This window comes from Corythoichthys intestinalis, chromosome 1, assembly GCF_030265065.1.
Source record: "Corythoichthys intestinalis isolate RoL2023-P3 chromosome 1, ASM3026506v1, whole genome shotgun sequence".
Lineage (NCBI taxonomy): Eukaryota > Metazoa > Chordata > Actinopteri > Syngnathiformes > Syngnathidae > Corythoichthys > Corythoichthys intestinalis.
In genome coordinates, this window is record NC_080395.1 from 58660977 (window position 1) to 58680125 (window position 19149).

General features: G+C 39.9%; 2 protein-coding genes across 3 annotated transcripts in view; one reads left to right on the forward strand and one right to left on the reverse strand.

Annotated features, from left to right (window-relative positions):
- Nucleotides 1-261: 261 nt before the first annotated feature.
- On the reverse strand, nt 262-9295 carry LOC130920513 (gonadotropin subunit beta-1-like). Its single transcript, XM_057843808.1, has 3 exons — nt 8917-9295; nt 2229-2441; nt 262-534 (listed from the first exon to the last, which is right to left on the reverse strand). The coding sequence occupies exons 2-3, from the start codon at nt 2388-2390 to the stop codon at nt 346-348; spliced, it is 351 nt and encodes a 116-aa protein (XP_057699791.1). The 5' UTR covers nt 2391-2441; nt 8917-9295; the 3' UTR covers nt 262-345.
- A 559-nt stretch (nt 9296-9854) lies between these two features.
- Nucleotides 9855-19149, forward strand: part of kcna4 (potassium voltage-gated channel, shaker-related subfamily, member 4) — a 119331-nt gene continuing 110036 nt past the window's right edge. The window contains exons 1-2 of one of the 2 annotated variants that reach the window (XR_009062901.1): nt 9855-10316; nt 10484-13980. Coding sequence is in view for 1 of the 2 variants with exons in the window: in XM_057833473.1 (XP_057689456.1) it covers nt 10922-12979 (2058 nt within the window). In the remaining variant the exon portion in view is untranslated. Of the gene's footprint in view, nt 10317-10483; nt 16023-19149 lie in introns of those variants that run through there. The other variant, XM_057833473.1, reaches the window with a different exon arrangement.

The following is a 19149-nucleotide window of genomic DNA, read 5'->3' on the forward strand; positions in this document are numbered from 1 at the left end:
AATCTTTTTGCAGTCAGTGGTGTGGTGGGAAGGTTTGTATCCCAGAATGCAATACGTCCGATTTGTGACAACAACTGTTTACATTTTCTCTAATCATTTACATAATGGAAGAAAAAATACCCAAAACAAAGTTATTATTTCTAAATGTATTCTCATTTTTTCATATTGGAATACAGACTCATACCTTTTATTTTCAATGTCAAAGCTCAACTCAACTCATTTGCTTCCATTGATGGGGATAGCTGTCCAATCCGTGTAACTGAGAGGGCAGGCAGTGATCAATCACAGTTCAAATGGATAGGACTTCCACTGTCATCAATGTCAGCTAATAAGTCAAAAGTGGCTTTAAGAACAGCTACGATTAAGCCGATCACAGTCTGTGTAAGATTGCTTACATGAAGCACACATACAGCTTTTGGCAACCGGGTAAGTGACACCAAATGGACAACTTCCGATGTGTTTTTCTTCATAGGTCCAGTTCGCAAAGCAGACATTCTGTGTTGGCTGCTCTTTCGGAGAATGGTAGACTGGATCCTGCACACAGAACATTGCTGTTTTGATTGCGTATCCCTAACAAAGAATGTTATAATGGTGAAATTAGAGAAAAAGTATTACTAATTAATTTAAATTGTCATCATCCATGTTTTACACAGTTTCTCCTCATTTGGACCACTTGCCTAAATTAATGATTTAAACATTAGCTATCTAACCCTGTTCAAATGGAACTTTGACTTCTATGATTGAATACTGACAGTGTTAAAGTGACACCTCTAATTAAAGAGAAACACTATCCTTAATCTTAAACTTGCCTCTTTTGTTTTCAAGAGAATATGTACAGTATGTGTCTAGGTCACAAACATTTTAACTGCAGTGGCAGCAAGACCCCACTTATGGAAACCACCTAAACCCAAAATGACGTTACGGCATACCCTTGTCTACTGCCTCAACACCCAATGGCCTGAGAAATCTGCGATTAGAATGCTCATGGTAAATTCACGATTAGATTAAGCATGAATATGGGATTCTAATTATATGTACAGAACATAAATGTACTTTATCACATTATGTTAAGTAGAACTTCTGAACAGTAACAGTGGTATTTTTACTACTTTTAGGCAGCGGGCATTGGTAATGAGAATATAATCGAGCATAAACTCTCACGATTGCATGTCTGGTAGACACTGTAATAGCTGTTGTTTCCAAACTTTTCTTTAAACTTTTCATGCACGAATTCAGACTTTATTTTTTTTTTTACACTTAAGTAGCAGTTATTTAACTCATGACGGGGGTCGACGTCCAATCCATTTTGACTGAGAGGGGTGAATGAACGGACGTTCATTTGCCCCTCCCAGTGCCGTCAATGGCACTGTCCTTCCAGTTTAAATGAATTGGACGTCTATCGCCGTCAATGGCATGCAATGATTTAAATACTATGAAAAACTACTTTAGAGAGTTACTTGGGGCCGTAACCAGTCTGTATTTCTATTTTTTTTTTTCGTTTTAATTTCTTTAATTTAGCTCTTCGATTAACATTTTGGTGGCACAGTGGAAGAGTGGTTAGCACGTCAGCCTCACAGTTCTGCAATCAAGGGTTTAAGCTCTGGCTCAGGCCTTCCTGTGTGTAGTTTGAATGTTGTCCCTTTGCCTGTGTAGACTTTCGCCAGGTGGTCCAGTTTTCTCTCACATCCAAAAAGATGCGTGGTAGGCTGGTTGAACAATCTAAATTGTCTTCAGATACGAGTGTGTGGGTTTATTAGCTCGAATAGGCTACGGCACCCCCGTGACCCTCATAAGCATTCAGCTGCTCGGCTCCCCGTCTTTGGAATTCACAACCACGCGACATCATGAACTCCGACTCTCACCCCCTTTTTCAGTCCAGACTCAAAACTCACCTGGTCTGATTTGCCTATCCACAATAATAATAATTTCTTTGTATTTGAGTTTTGCAAAAAATAAAGTAAAAGTAAATAAAAATAAGTGGCACAGAAGATGAATTCATATTATATTAATTATATAAAAAATGAAGGTAATACAATCCTGAATAATTTTTAAAATAAATAATAAAAATTGCTCATTTTTAGTTTTTTTTTCTTGTAATAACGAAAAATAGTCATATGCCCTATACAGGGTTTTGAATAGCTGTCCACTGTAGTGACGACTGTCGCTGAAAGGATCAAAAGAAACAATCAAGTTCAGGCTGAACTGTAACATTTCGAACTTTGCATTACCTCTTGGTAGCACTGTCCCTCACATGAGGTAGTGTTGATGAATGCAGTTTTGTCACAGCTCTTCACCTCTAGTTTGTAGTTCTTCAGGGAGCAACCTAGACTACAATGCTTGCTCGCACCCGCCAGCACCAACAGTGTTGCCATGACAACTAGCTGCATCATTCTGTTGCGTGTGGCAAAGGCGTCTGCCACAAGAGGGGATCAAACGTCACACTGAAATGTAGGAGAATGATGGATAGATCTCAAATAAAAATATATTTCAATCTAGATCCAGTTGTTGAAGTTAATGGATTACATTTTTGTAATTTGGAAAAAGTGCAACGAATCAGTTCTCATAATGTTGTGTCAGCAGTTGTATTTTTTGCTATGTAAAAAAAAATCAAACTGCAAAAATAAATTCACAAAATGTAATCTTCCAATTTTACCGAAATTTAAAAACGATAATTCCATGACTGGTAGCGGAACAGCAATTCATGGCTATCATTAATTAAAAACATCCAATCGATCAGAGAATATGGGAACAAAATTAGATCTGCATCTGTATACTTCTTAAGCATTCTCTTCAGCAAGTGAAAATAAAGTCAACCTTTGCTACAGGCAGCATTGCAAGAACTCAATTCAACTAAAATTTTAAACATTTGTTAGGGTGCATAAAAATTCAAATTTACCAACATGGTCCAAAAAAATGGTGTGCTAATCAAATTTTACTATTTTTTTAACATTTACCCAAAGTCATACCTTTTTGAAGTAGCTTTTATCGCTTTGGACGTACTTCTGATCTCTAAATGTCTTGAACAGCTATGGTCTTTTGGCTTTCCACACTCTCTTAAATAAGGCTGCTCTTTACAGTAAATTCTGTTAATCTTGTCAGCTTTAGCTCTGTTATTTTTCCTCTTGTTTCATCCAATAATTGACACAGTAAATCCTCCTCTTTTTCTCTCAACAGCTCAGGTAAGTCCTTTCCTCCCACGTGCATGTAGGAGTAAAAGATCATCGCTCTTGAATGGTTTGGACCAACCACAAATACAGTATATAAAATGTCATCTGCCCCCACAGTAAATGGAAAACCCCACGAGGTTAATCAGCAGTTATACAAGTGTTTATCTTTTTCCATTGTTTCGGTAATGCCATCACTATTGTCTATCGCAGGTGTAAAGCAGGTCACTCACTCTCTGATCCATTATCTATCCTTGTCTTACGTTACCTAAAGGCATTACTTTTAATATTTAAAATGACATCAATGTGTTTGGATGCAGCTTTGTAGATTAGATTGGTAAACAGTTCTGAACTTATCCTTGGGTTGTGTATCCTTGGGCTTTCTCACACATACCCAGGTTCCCGAAATTTTTAAAAAGTACACTTCATTATCCCTTTCATGCACCATTTTTTTTTTCTTTCTTTCTAAGCTATACAAGGCACTCATGTAACTCGCTGGCTGTCACTGATGCCGCGTACAATCCATTTAGACTGGGAGGGACGAATGAACAAAATGGTTTTTCTTGACATTGTATTAATTTATACATTTATTTATAATAAAAAATACTACAAAAATACAATAATGATTCATATGTTTTTTAAGTGACAAAAAATAGTCATTGGCCCAATTAAAGGTTAAAGGACTTAAGTGTCAAAGAAATGCTATTATTTTTTTAATGACCAAAAATTATCACTTGCCCTATAAAGAGTTAAAGGTCTTAAGTTTCAACGTTTGAATAGCTGTCCTCTCTAGTGACCACTGTCCCTAAAAGGGTTAAAGACTTGTTGTTTGTTTTATGTGTCCCGCGGTTGGTGGGTGAATAGCCTAGATTGTAAACCACCTCTTGCATAAAATTTAACTGAAATAGCTTTCAGATCACCTGGGTCTATTCTATATAAAATTGACAAATGGATGTATTTAGGTTTTCTGTGTCTTTTTAGGATAGAGTTAAAAGGTTAATGATAATAGTAATAGGTGGTATCTTGACTCTGGTGTGTTCAACTTGTTTGGTTATCAGTACAAGAAGTTCTTACAAATTCTTAAGTCATATTATAGCACACATGTCCAAAGTCCGGCCCGGGGGCCAAATGCGGCCCATGGTCAAATTTCATCAGGCCCCCAGCCTCTGTCATAAAATCAATAATGTCTGGCCCGCACCCAGACTTAATAAATTGGTCAGCAGTACTGCTACCAGCATATGGAGTAGTTTACACACTAAATGCTGCTCCTCATTTACCCACTAAAAGGCAGCAGCACTCCAAGCAAAATTACCCCATGTGACACTTGACTCCTAATTTTCTAAAACGGCGACAATTAACAAAAAAAAGTTGACTGCGATAGCTGACGCTTCACAGATAGGTGGAAATTGGACTATTTTTTTTTTACTAAAATACGCAACAACTGTGTCTGCCTCATTTGCATAGAGACAGTAGCTGTTTTTAAAGAGCTCAATGTGAGGCGATATTACCAAACAAGACACGCTGACATGTACGACAAGATTAACGGGATGATACATAACGAGAAATTGAAGTAAATTGAGGCTAGTTTAATTTCACAGCAGCAGTATTTCGCAAGAGCCCAAGAATCGAAAGAGAACGCTACAAAGGCTAGTTGCGAGATTGTTGAATTTATTAATTAAAAAAAAAAAAAAAAAAAGCAAATGTGACACGCAGAATGGCTTGCTAAAATTTGCTTAAATATATTGTTCTACGTAAAGGACGTCAGCCAAGGTCGGCCCCCCACATTTTTACCACACCAAATCTAGCCCCCTTCGCAAAAAGTTTGGACACCCCTGTATTATAGCCTCTCTGAGGAATAAAGGAAAATGTTTAAAACAATGTATGCCAGCCAGATAGAGTAGCACCAAAGGAGCTGGTAGCGGCAGAAGTGAACATATTGCGGTTTTCTAAGGAGTGACCAGTTTGTGATCAGAAATGAGTTCATGAGAGGAACAGTCACGGTTAAATTATTTTGACAGTAAACGATAGAACAAGACAATAATGATTTGAACACAACAAGTGAGATAGTGATAATATGAACAGAGTTTCCAGCAAAGCGCTTGAGGAAGACCTGACAAAAGATTGATAGTAGTTTGGGAAGACGTGCAGTTGGTGTTAGAGAGGCGAATGCATTCGACAGCCGTTACACAAATAGGGATTTTTTTTTTTTTTTTTTTTTTTTTTACAAATCTCAAAAGATTGTTCATTTTTTTCTGGGCCTCACACATTAAGAAAAAAATCTGACATCTAGGGTAACAGTTTTCTCATATTGTGAGTGATACACTCTGATAATCTCAACACAAAGCTTCACATGCATTAAGATTTTGTTAGATTTATCACAATTTTGTAATTCTTAATTTGACGTAATTATGAATAAGATTAAAAAATATATTTTGTCATCCTTGCTACTGAACTCTACTACAGTTGAATGATTTTGAACACAATTGTATGTTTGTACCTGTCAGACCTATGACGGACAAAATTGTTGTACTCTGGAGACACTGAACCAAGCAAGATAGGTATAGAAGAAGGCAAGCGGCTTGGGGATTCTTAGTAAACTAAGATACTTTATCATTGCTCCACTCTAGTGATGCTATCAACTTGAGCTACTTTATGTGGCAATTAAAGTAACAATAAAATGTCAAAATTAGGTAAACTATGTCAAATCTACTTTGGTTAAGTTGAACCTCTAAAAATAAAAAACTACATTTTAAAATTTGTAATTATAAATGTGAGCATTTAATTATATGATATTTGGATAGCTAGATTTCTTCCTAACACTGGAAACTACTGCTAAATATTGAAAATTTGTAGTTATCTACCTGTTTTCAGACAATGTATGTATTTGTTTGAATTCAGTGAGAGAAATTTTGCTGCACCACAAACTGGTAAATCTGCAGGCACAATAAAAGCACTGTACACAGGAAGGGCTAAAAGAGCTGCAGGCTTGGACTGGCACTTTGTACCATTGTAGCCTCCATGGATTCACTCTCCATTCTGCCGAGAGTCACACTAAACTACAAGGACCTTTATTAAGTGTCACCTATATCCTCTTAGGAACTGTTACCTTTTGAGACTCAAACAATATACACCACATCTGAAAAGCATTGTTGGTATCATGGTATGGTAGTTGGTGAGTACAGTAGTTCAAGCAAGAGTTGGAAAGTGTCCTTCATTAACCTACTGTACCTGCATTGCAGGGTACACAAATATCATACACAATATCATACACAAATATAGGTTCTAACTATTTTATTTCATTATTTACAAAATGTAAAAGGGATATTATTACTGAATCTGTTCTCGCCATTATGATAATTCATTTAATAGTCTGAAGTATGTCGCATTATACAACAGAATGGATACAGCTGGTGGAAAGCCAAGAAGATGTAAGCTTGCTTTTTTTTTTATCAGCGGTGAACAAAAATACTCTCACAATGAAAATGTGTTATTCGAAGAGAAAAATCATGAGGTTATGGAAAATGAATAACCTGGCATTTCACCAGCACAAAAAGATTAACCCGTTTTACAGTAACTGACCTCACATGCACATCTCATGCCACTTGAGAACTGTTGACATTGTGTCACATTGAGTAGGAAACAGTTTAAAACAAAACAACATATTTATACAACTTTTGATATTGATCTCAGATATAATTGTATTCCAATGGGTAATTCTTCTGACATTGAGCCATTTAGTGCACTTGTACTGACTGCAGCTCAAGTGCACTCGGCATGTTAGGTGCCATTGTCACAATTCCACCTTCTATCATTAGTGTCCTCACATCTCCCCCTTGTGCTAAGTTAGATGCATGATCTATGTGAGGGGGATGTGAGGTTGCCAGGATCTGCAGAACAGGACTCACCTAAAAGATTAGATCAATCTGTCCTAAATTTTATTGTGACAAGTCAATCATTTTTCTGCATAAAAAAAAGAAAAATCTAACAGCACATTACTTAGCAAAAATGTCGCAAAACACGAAAACTGGCGTAATTATAGTATGATATCTGAAGATATTCACACATTTACATAGTGTGAAATCCGGGTCTGTTTAATTGAGTTCTTCGTTTGAGTGACATGGTAAACGTGTGTTACAGAGGTTGATTAAGGTCTTTTGCTGTTTAATGCAAGAGCATTTAATTGTTCCGGAAGTCACGATATGTCACTGGCATGAATACATCTAGAAAGAAAGGGTTTGAGCATACCCAGGGTGTTCAAACTTTTGCATAATCCTACTGGTTTCCTATTCAAGTACACATCGGTATCCAAAATTTTCATGCAACTGTATTTGTAATTGATAATTTTAAGACTAAATGAGTTATATTCAATCATTTCCCGCAATAGCCCTGTTGGTGCACAAGTTTGCCACAGCACCCTGATTGGAAATCAATGCCTTTAGATGTGATAAACCGAGTGAACGCAACTAGAGACTGTTTAACCTCTGCAATAAATTTGACACATTCATTTTAACTATTGTAAAAGTAATAGTACCTATACATTTAAATATGTCTGATACAATGAATATACCATGGTACCAGGGAGAACATATGAAATCAAATGATCACTTTAGGAAGATTACAAACGAGATGTTCCCCTTGAGAATAGTTCCAAGGGGACTAGGGGAGTTTTCAGGTGACTTTTTAGTCATCATTGACAAGCTGTTCTCATTCTAATTAGTGTTTCAGTCAGATTAATTGTTCAATTTAGAGAGAATAGGCATCATGGGCAACATACCGATTAAGTATCAAAGGGCTGCATACACCCAAAGATAATCTGCACAACTGCATTAAACCTATAAGTGTAATAAACTACTGTCACAGTGCATTTGGGGAGACTTTTTTGTATGTAAGTGATAAGCTACCTATGCAAACCTTTGTTTTGCATGAGAAAACCAGCCCTTGAAACAAAGCCGTTGAGCTGCGTAACACTTTTATTTTATTATTCATCATTTTGGATCACTATGACCTTCAATGCAGATAGAATGTTTACTCGTTGTTACAATATGAAAAAATTAACGGTCTTTTTGCTGAGTATTGTTTTTGATGGTGACTGTTGAGACTAATTTAAAAACTAATAACTACAGTAGCCACCATTGTAATGCCTTGACTAATCTGTCAAAAAGGTAATGCATTCTTAATTTATTTTTGACACTTTTTGTCACTGCTGGACTAATTGCACCATTAGATTTAGGGTGATGTATTAATACCCGTGTAAAGTTCATTTGATTATATCATTGGTTTCTCCTAAGACACTATTTTTAATTGTACAAAACAAATTTGCATTTTGGATCACTGTTATATTTTAGTTATTAATTTGTTTAACTACAACTTCACATGATCCAGTCTGAGTTTTATAGGTTAGTCATACAGTTGTTACATAACTTTACTTTTCTTTCAGACATAGAAGTCAAGATACATAATTTACACAATGCACAGATTTATTTGTTGGCCTGGTACTCTTTAACTATCCCAATAATGACTTGTACTCAAATATTGAACTTTTTCCTGCAATCCATTTTCTTTACTGCTTCTCTTCATTAGGTGAGCTGGAATGTATCCAGCTGATGAGAGACTGGGTACATCAGGGATTGCATGGTTGTGAGCCAAGACCTGTCATTTATAGATCATTCAAATCCACATGTATGAACAATTAAGACTCTCTTATTAACCTGTGATGCATGTTTTTGGAATGTTTGAAGAAGGCTTATAGTACCTGAAAAAGATACTCAATCATGGGGAGAACACACAGATCATCACAGGAAGATAGGAACCCAACTCCCAACTCAGAACTTCAGAACTGTGAGACAGATGTACAAAGTACTCAACTACCATGCTGCTTTCTGTAAAACAAAGGTTAAATTAGCACAAAAAATACTGCAAGTGACAGTATGTACAACACTTGAAAAACTTCGTCACGAGTAGAGCAGAGAATGTAAATTCAATTAATAGCAATGGGACTCTTTCTTTTACCAATCTGATTTACAATTCGTCTTCACAGGGCCTGCCGGGGCCAACAAACAGGCCCTCGATGACGTCATTTTTTTCCCTATCCAATTATTGGTCGGTCAAAGTAATAACAGACCATTTCAACTGCCAATAGACAATCTGTAATGAGAACGGTGCATATTTGACTTAAATGTTTTTATATTTTTGTCATGTTACTTTTCAAATGTTTATTCTGAACTGCCTCAGGCACGTGGCACAGTGGAGAGCCGCTGGATTTTGGTATGGGAGTAAACAAGTGAGATGAAAATTCAAATGTTGCAAAAACAGCTGAAACAACCCTATTACTAGGTGGATTGACAGATGGATGTATAGAACCCAGGGGAAATAGAAGTGCTCTGCTGTTCAGCTGCTCTACATACACACTAGGGATTAAACATCATAAGGGCTGACCTCACCGATCCTTCACCTCCATGGCAGTAATTTTCATCCCTAATGAAGTCTTGTTCCAAGTCTAATTGATGGCTTTTGGTAAGAAGCACAGAAGGTGCTCAGAGGTGTGAGACTGCAGCACAGTGGCAGTGACGGAGTGCATCCACTGGGGGAGGACCGAGCACCGCCTGCTCGCTCTGCGGTAAGCGCGCCCCTATCTCGTACTGAGAGGCTCTCCAGCACACACACGCACTCGCATTCGCGCGCAAACGGGAGGGATACAGGAGGATAGGTAGGGATACAGCTGCAGACAGACAGATGTGTGATGCTTACACTACGCCATGCAGGCGCCGTTTACATTCGCCGGGTGAAGGTAAACTTTTGCCCATCCTCGCGTGCATTCACGATGTCAATCCGACGCTCGCACACCTTCTTAAACGTTGACCACCGCCTGCATTGAGGAGGGGTTTTGGTGATGGAGTCGACACAGTGGGCTGAAGTCGCAACAGATCCTGTTGAATTGAGACGTCGACACGCAGCCAAAAAGTGCCCTTCTCAGAGTGCGTCAGAGCTCGCATGGATGTAGTGGATGAGGTGCTCGCTGCTCGGCTACGTCAAAGGATTGGTAACATTCCATCCAAAACTGACACGGCGATTTGGAAGTGTATCCTCACCTTAGATCACGCCCCATCGCCCGCTGGCTGATATGTCCAGGAGGCGTTTTGCCCTTTTTCGCATGTGAGTATATACGAGCTATAAATAAGGGCGCAGAGAAAACAAGCACAAATAGCATTGATTTATGAAAACCTCGATGATCATACTAACACAATTAAGTTTGCTCACAGTCAAATGTGTGTGGCTGACTGTTCTACTATAACGATTCGTTTTTCGCTGTTTTCTTGCAGCTCCAGACAACATCAGAGGATGTTAAGTCACTGGAGAACCATAATATAACAGCACGGATCCTATTTTTTTTTTAAATGTCTCTCATAAAATGGCAACCGGTAGTGACCAAAGCAGGAGGATCAAAAGACGCATGTGGAGGAATTAACCACCTGATGGAGACCACCAAAGAGACTTAGCATGACTCACAATGCTGACCACATCAAGGCTGCTGTACTGCAAGTGTACTCGTAACAGGCCTGGCCCCCACGGCCCTCACCTTTGCTGGTAAAATGATGTCATAAAATACCAGGGGCCTTTCTCAAAAATTGTAAATTATAATTATGGCGAGCACACACGCAATATGGATGCGAGTGCGCGGGCTCTTGTTTTGATCCACAGCTGATCGCTCCATTCCTGTCGCAACTTTTATCCTCTGGCCTCGAACCTTTTGACTTAAAATGGAGTTTGCAATGGTAGGTGCGGACGGCGGGTGCAACAGCCACCTGCCCTACGGGTATGCCCAAGCCCGCGCCCGGGAGAGGGAGCGAGAGCGGGAGCGCCAGTCCAGAGCGGCCGCGGCAGCTGCGGCGGCCGAGAGCGGATCCGGGGCGGACGGGGGAGGCGCCGGCTCCGGGGGGTCTACTTGTTCGTCCACCGCCACGACCGCTACCGCCACCTCCTCGTCGGGCGCGCATCTCCTTAACAACCGCCAGCATCCGTCTCGCACCGCCTCCTCCGGCACCAACATCAGCAGCGGCGGTACCGCCTCGCGCCCCTCCTCCTCCCCCTCCTCTCAGGATCCGGAGAAGCAGAGACTCCTCAGAGAGCGCAAAAAGCAACGCGGCGTCGGACGGTGGAGACGCACTCTCGGCGGGGACCTGCGCCACTCCGAACTGGCGCTGCTCGGATCCGAGGAGGACATCATGATCGAAGAGGAAGAGGGCGCCGAGGAAGAGGAGGAGGACGAAGAGGAGGAAGAGGAAGCGCGTGGACTCAAGAGGTCCAGCTTTCTTTGCGACATGGACAATGATGGTGATGATGATGACGACGACGAGACCGTCTCCATTACTGACAGACGTCCCCAGTCCGGATATGCGAATATTTACAGTGAGTTAGGTTGCTGCGAGAGAGTTGTCATCAACGTGTCGGGCCTCAAGTTTGAAACTCAGCTTAAGACTCTCACTCAGTTCCCGGACACTCTCCTGGGGGACCCCGACAAGCGCATCCGGTATTTCGACCCTCTTAGGAACGAGTACTTCTTCGATCGGAACCGACCGAGTTTTGACGCTATTTTGTACTATTACCAGTCTGGGGGGCGCTTGAAAAGACCCGCCAACGTGCCGTTTGACATCTTCTCCGAGGAAGTCAAGTTTTACGAGCTCGGAGAGGAGGCTATCCTGAAGTTTCGAGAGGATGAGGGTTTCGTCAAAGAGGAAGAGAAGCCTCTGCCTGAGGACGAGTTCAAGCGGCAAATTTGGTTGCTGTTTGAGTACCCGGAGAGCTCCAGTCCGGCCAGGGGCATCGCCGTGGTGTCCGTGCTGGTTATCGTCATCTCCATCGTCATCTTCTGCCTGGAGACGCTGCCAGAGTTCAGGGATGACAAAGAGTACTTGCAGCACAGGCATAATTCCACGCAGCCGGACCACGGATTTACCCCCTTCAACGACCCATTTTTCATCGTGGAGACCGTGTGCATTATTTGGTTCTCTTTTGAGATTATAGTCCGTTTCTTTGCCAGCCCCAGCAAAACGGCCTTCTTTAAAAACATCATGAACTCCATTGACATTGTTTCCATTTTGCCTTACTTCATCACCCTTGGCACGGACCTGGCGCAGCACCAAGGCAACGGGCAGCAGGCGATGAGCTTCGCCATCCTGAGAATAATCCGCCTGGTCAGGGTGTTCCGCATTTTCAAGCTGTCCAGACACTCCAAAGGCCTCCAGATCCTCGGCCACACTCTGCGCGCCAGCATGAGGGAGCTGGCCCTGCTCATTTTCTTCCTGGTCATCGGCGTCATCCTCTTCTCCAGCGCCGTCTACTTCGCCGAGGCCGACGAGCCCACCTCGCAGTTCACCAGCATCCCGGACGCCTTCTGGTGGGCCGTGGTGACTATGACCACGGTGGGCTACGGGGACATGAAGCCCATCACCGTGGGCGGCAAGATCGTGGGCTCCCTTTGCGCCATAGCGGGCGTGTTAACCATCGCGCTCCCGGTGCCGGTCATCGTGTCCAACTTCAACTACTTTTACCACCGCGAGACCGATAACAATGAAGACCAGGCGCAAACGGTGGTTGAGAGCATGCCGCCGGGATGCCCCTACTTCCCGGACTTTTTACGTAAATTTAAAGGCTCGCCGTCCGGCTCCTCGCTGGGCGACAAAGCGGAGTACATGGAGATGGAAGAAGGGGTGACGGAGTCACTGTGCGGCCTGGACAAAAGCCCCAGTAAAGGAAACGGCACGGACATAAGCAGAAGGAACAGTACTAACTCCAAATCTATTCAGACTGACGTGTGACTAAAGTTTTTGCGTTATGTTTTTCATCTCCCGGAGAATATTACATCCTAAATACATGTTGATCGTCACCCAAACAAGTTTTACGCACGGGCAGTGCGCTCCCCGATCCCTACTCGCTCTTACAGGTCGCCATGGTTACAGGGCACGTGATACTTCAAAACACATATTCCCCACACCTTTAGGACCAATTTAGACCTAATGGCTCATCGATTTAGTGAATCTAACTTTTGCTAGCTTCCAAATTAGACATATAATGACATTTTAGAAAAGGTAGACTCTGCACTCGCACTTTATGAGTTTAATCTGTCAATAGCAGAAAGTGTATTGATGGTCAATTTGCTCTAATGCAATCAAGCCACGTTTTATTTGCACTCACCAGACATTTGTGGTGGATTGACATATTTCTAAGGAGAAAAAACACAGCCAGGCAGGTATTCCTCAAACATAAAAAAAAAACAACTATATTTTTTAAATCTTTAAAAAGAAAATCAAATTATTAACCCTTCCCAAGGACACAACTCCCGTCTTCTCCAAATGAAAACCTCATAAAAGTCCTTCATAAAACGTAATCAACACTTTTCTTAGAGCTCCGATACTTGTGTAAAGTAAAGGACAGTGCATTTAGCAGTCATCACATGAACCAGGGCTAGAAATAATCGTGTTGTACTGTACTTGTGCACCCACTATATGAGAGCTAAGCACAGAAGTCACTGCATTTAAACACAGCAGGAGGAAGGACTTGTCCCTCCATGTTTTTAATGAACAGGCCTCAACACATGACGTCATTGTCCCCAAATACATTTACTGTAAGTCACCTTCAAATGATAATATCCCTTTACACGGACGCAAATGGAACACTAAAGCAAAAAAGACTCCATTGATGAAACTCCTTGTGAGGATGTTGTGAGCAACTTCTCAATGTTAGCTGGACTTGGCTTTTTTTTTTTTTTTTAACTCAAGAGGACTATAACTATCTCATCTGGATGTGGATGTCTTCCATGGTAAGTATAAATGTGCTTTTTACCTCTAATAACTATGATAAAGAGCAGACAAATATTTTTACATTGACTTTCAAATGCATCATTTGCGATATATGCAACACTTTCCATCAATTGTAATCATCCAATTGCCTTATTATGAAGCATTATTTGGATTTTGTTACACCAAAATGATGTGGATAAATTTGGCTGAGGCACACTGTTGCTAAAGCACTCCAAATTGTAACATACCCTGTAAAAAGCATGTATGCAATTTTCTTTTTTCATGCTTGTGTTCTTTGAGTTAAGAAAGAATATGATATTACATAATTGAAATTGAAGTGTTATCCATCTTAAAATTGTAGATGTTGTTGCTCACTTCACAAGTGGGACAATAATCCATCCGTTTGGCAGATATCTACTGTGCGTCATGATGGTAATGAAGAGCATGGCCACATTAAAAGATAAAACAAGAGCAATATTCTGTAACTAAAACTGATTTCAAAATGGAAATCATACTTCTCACAATAATGCATTCAAACTCTATGATTTCTCCCAGCTAAGCAAGGAAGAAAACTGATCATAAACAATGAAAAAATACGATGCAATAATAGTCAAAACATATGATTACAATATATTATCATAAATATGTCATTCACAAATAGAACTTTGTGTAATAATTAGGGCTGTCAAAATTATCGCGTTATCGCGCGGTAATTAATTTTTTAAATTAATCACGTTAAAATATTTGACGCAATTAATGCACATGTCCCGCTCAGACAGTATTCTGCCTTTTGGTAAATTTTACAGCAAGGCTTTTGTGCTGTCTAACAGCGAACTCTTGTGGTTGCTTTGCGACATGGTTTATTGTTTTCTTGTCAGTTCATTATGGCTGCAGGACGTCTCGGGCTGACGCCTACGTTGTGATGTTGTGCTTATATGATCTTTGGACAAGATTTGTCCGTAAGTATGGTTGTTGTAAAGAATGTGCATATTATGTTAGTAAGCAAAATGTTCTATTTTTTGTATGAGACGCTTTTTGTTTATGTTTAGTGAACCTGTATAGCGTGCTAAGCTAACGTTGTTGCTAATGCAATGCTTGTGTACTTTTTTTTGGTAGTTTTACGACGGTCTAAAGAGGACAATGGTTTGAGGCTATTTTATTAATAAATCAGATGAAAAAGGAAGAAGTCTGATTAGTAAGGCGTCGTTCACTAGCTGTCTAGCTTTGGAAAAAGTAGACGCTTCGGAGTGAGGACAGCATAGACAGATTTAAATGACAGTAGAGTGAAATGCCCACTACAGTCCTTATGTACCGTATGTTGAATGTACAGTGGGGAGAACAAGTATTTGATACACTGCCAATGGGTTTTCCCATTTACAGTGTATCAAATACTTGTTCTCCCCACTGTATATATCCATCTTGTGTCTTATCTCTCCATTCCAACAATTTATTTTACAGAATATATATATAATTTACAGAAAAATATGGCATATTTTATAGATGGTTTGAATTGCGATTAATTGCGATTAATTATGATTAATTAATTTTTAAGCTGTAATTAACTCAATTAAGAATTTTAATCGTTTGACAGCCCTAGTAATAATATGTTACTATATGTATTTCAAAAACAGCGCCACAAAAAAAAAAAAAAAAAAAAAAATCATTAGACACCATGGAAAAGCTGTCACTGCTGTAACCTGACCAATTAAATGTGAAGATGAACACTGTGTAAAGTTATACCAGGCAAGGGCAGGTGCTTATACCTCATTAAAAATGTGACACTTTGGTTCACTGCCTGAAGGTGTTCCTTAAACTGCACATTTGAGTGGCCTTTCACTGTGAATGAACCAGTGCACTGCCAAACAATAATGATGGTTAAATTCACCATATGTCCCATCTCCCAGTTAGGTAGCACAGTATTTTATTACTACACTGCCTTTTCATCGCTTAGCCTTTCCATGGTCGTAGGAAAGGCTGAACCGATTCCATCTTGTCTATAGTAGTTTACAATGCCATGTAGCCTTGCATTGAATGTAATGTAATGACAATTGTGTATTTGGAAAAAAGTCCAGTATAAATTTGAAAACAAAAGTCAAATTGAAAGTGTACCTTGACAGCTCTCTGCTGCGCACCAGCATTTACAACCATTAAAGATTATGAGTGCAACACAAGCACCCGAACATACTGCACCTTGTCCCTCACTCAGCCAGCTCGCATCAGCACATAATCACTGCAACAGCATGTAATTACTTTTAGCACTATGTGTCTATATTCTCACAGGAACTATTCATACATAATATTTTCAGTCAGAAGCAAATACACAGACAACCCCAGCCGGGCACATGGCCATCTTCACTTTGTGCCTCACACTTAGTACTTACATAATGTGGCTTATGGCAACAGGCACAATCCAAAACATTTTTCAAGTAAAGTGTGTGGGTCAGGCATATTCTTAGTGAAATGCTGCTGAGCCGAGTGTGAAAACAGCCTGTATCATCTCAGGCCACACAATAAAGCTGAATGGTTTTGATAGTGTCACATGCAGGGACAGTCTTTGTAGTGCAGATTTAGACCATATGGCCTGGCCACGTGACAAACAGAGTTATTTATGCCTATTTCTCAGAGGTTTTCCCATGCTTGTCAAAGGACATCCAAGGTGGCAAGGAAGTCTATCACATTTATTTCCATACAAGGCAATGTTAAAAGTGAATTTATCATCACTATTACTCAGTTACAGTTTTCTCTGTTATATCTGAAGAGAACAATTTCTTCGCTAGCTCTTTAGACTCAGATTTATATACGCTTTCTGTATCTAGACCAGTCTGCACCAAGTAAAGGGGTATTTTCCTCCAGGTTTTGGTAATTTTGTTGACAGGCACAAGCATGCACTTTGAAAAGTGGCAGAATAAGTTGGTTATAGAAGTGGACATGGTCAATTCCTTAACAGCAAAAAGCAAGCTTCTTTACATTCCCTTTAACAACGTTGCTTTTATTGGCGCAGCTCATCCTTAACTTAAGGCAAGAAAAAACTTGTTTTTCTAGGCATAAGGTTAACCAGTGCACACAAGTGTAATGAATGAAGATAAGGTTGGCCAGGTGTGCAATGTACATCTCAATTACACGTGTCCATGTGCGAAATTCAGATATGTGTATCATGGGCTTTGCTGGCACAAAAATATCATTTTTACGCAATTGCCCATGGGTGTAGTCTACAAAATGAGTTCAAGGATTGTAGATACATTACCCAGATTTTTTATTATTTTTTTTTATTTTAAAAATTTGATAATGAGCAATACAGTGATCCCTCATTTTTCGTGGTTAATGGGGACCAGCACCCGCTGCGATACGTAAAAACCACGAACCACGAATAGTTTTATTATTTTTTATTTTTTTGGTGTGTTTAATGTATTTATTCAGATTTAGCATTGGGAAGAGATACATATAACACTTTTTTTCACTTTTTTCTAAAGTACAATTAAAAGAAATATAATTATACACACACACACATATATATATATGGCGGAAAACACTCAGGTGACTTGAAGTTCTGCTCTGAGACACCCAATTTGGCCAACTTTCAAAATTCTCCGATATGAATGTGTGATACATCATTGGAAAGCTTAAAATCTCAATTTTCGAGAAAAATTTTGAACAGGAGGGCATTTAAAAAAAAAAAAAAAAATTAAACTGCAAAACCCTATCTGGAGGTAAGCGCGGGCGAGAACAGAATTACAGACGCCATGAACGAGATATTATCGCCTACTTACCTTGTTTCGATCCAAAAACTCCATGTAGCATGTATCACCGATAGGGATGGGAATTGATAGGATTTTTACGATTCCGATTCCATTATCGATATTGCTTAACGATTCGATTCTTTATTGATTCTCGTATCGATTCTAATTTGGGGAAAAAGAAGATCAAACGTTTTGATTGGCATCGAGTTTGTTTAATCAGAAGTCACAACCTTACAAACTCACAACGAGATCAAAAGAGGCCCAAAGCCTCAATGTTAACTGTGGCAATAAGTGGCAAATACACAAGAATGTGTAACATTTTACTGAAACATTTATCTAATAGAAATAAAAAATATTGGTATATATTGGCAGATAGGTTTTTGTTCTGCCTTTGGCAATATGTGTTAAAGCAGGGGTCCCCAAACTTTTTCCTGTGAGGGCCACATAACTTTTCCCTTCTCTGATGAGGGGCCGGGGTCAGTTTGTAACAGAAAAAGTGTGACGATTGCAGAAGTGCATAAATGTAAAAAATTATTGTTTTTCAGAAAGCCACAATCAAATAACCTTTTTTGGATTCTTTATAATAATAATAATAATAATAATTAATAATAAAAACACTATTGATTAAATAGATAATAACCAAATAACCCTCTCTGAATTCTTCAAGGAAAAGGCCAGAAAATAAATAACACGATTGAGGGAAAAAAAAAAAAATTCAAAATGGCCGGACCAAATGTGGAGGCGGGCCGTATTTGGGCCGCGGGCCGCAGTTTGGGGACTCCTCGGTTAACGTGTATTATTTTACCATTACATTGAATTGCATGCCTTTTAATTTTTGTGGCGCTTACACGCTCAAGTGGGGGCGCCCTTGCGCTTCCTCACGCGAAGAAGAACGCGCTCACGTGAAGAAGAGCGCGCTTACACCCAAAGAAGAAATGCCGCATCCAAGTGAGTGAGCGAGTTAGTGAGAGAGGGAAACACTTCTATGAGCCTACGTTCTTTGTTAATGTTAATATCTACAGAGGCAACGCCTGTATGTATCATCTTTTGTGTTGTTGTTGTTGTGTTTCCACTCGTGATCGGACACTTAAATCCAGTTGTGTAGTGGTTTGAACGATGTGCTAATGCTAGCGAACGAATGCTAACCACACTGTTATTAGCAGCTAATCATCGCTGATTTACGTTGATGCAAACCTGTTTGTTATTGGGGACAAAATTGATTTGTTTCATTTCTATTCTTAGTTTCACTCTTCAAGTGATGGTTGAATAAAGTCAGCAAATTATACCAACGTCTTCTGCATCGTCATTTGGGAGTTTAGCTAGCTGTATAGCCAGGACTGAGCCTTAGCCTCTCTGTGAGGACAGCGCAGTCGTATTCCCTCCCGATGCAGTTATCTCCACCTTGCAATGACTGCAAGTCGTTTTGTTGTAATTTTTCCTCGTGAAGTGAAG

Bases quoted from the DNA above. Each gene is read 5' to 3' on its own strand.
- LOC130920513 (XM_057843808.1), bottom strand. From the start codon at position 2,390: ATGATGCAGCTAGTTGTCATGGCAACACTGTTGGTGCTGGCGGGTGCG. The intron at 535-2,228 runs GTAATGCAAAGT...TTCTGTGTGCAG, and splicing joins AGGGACAGTGCTACCAAGAG to GATCCAGTCTACCATTCTCC.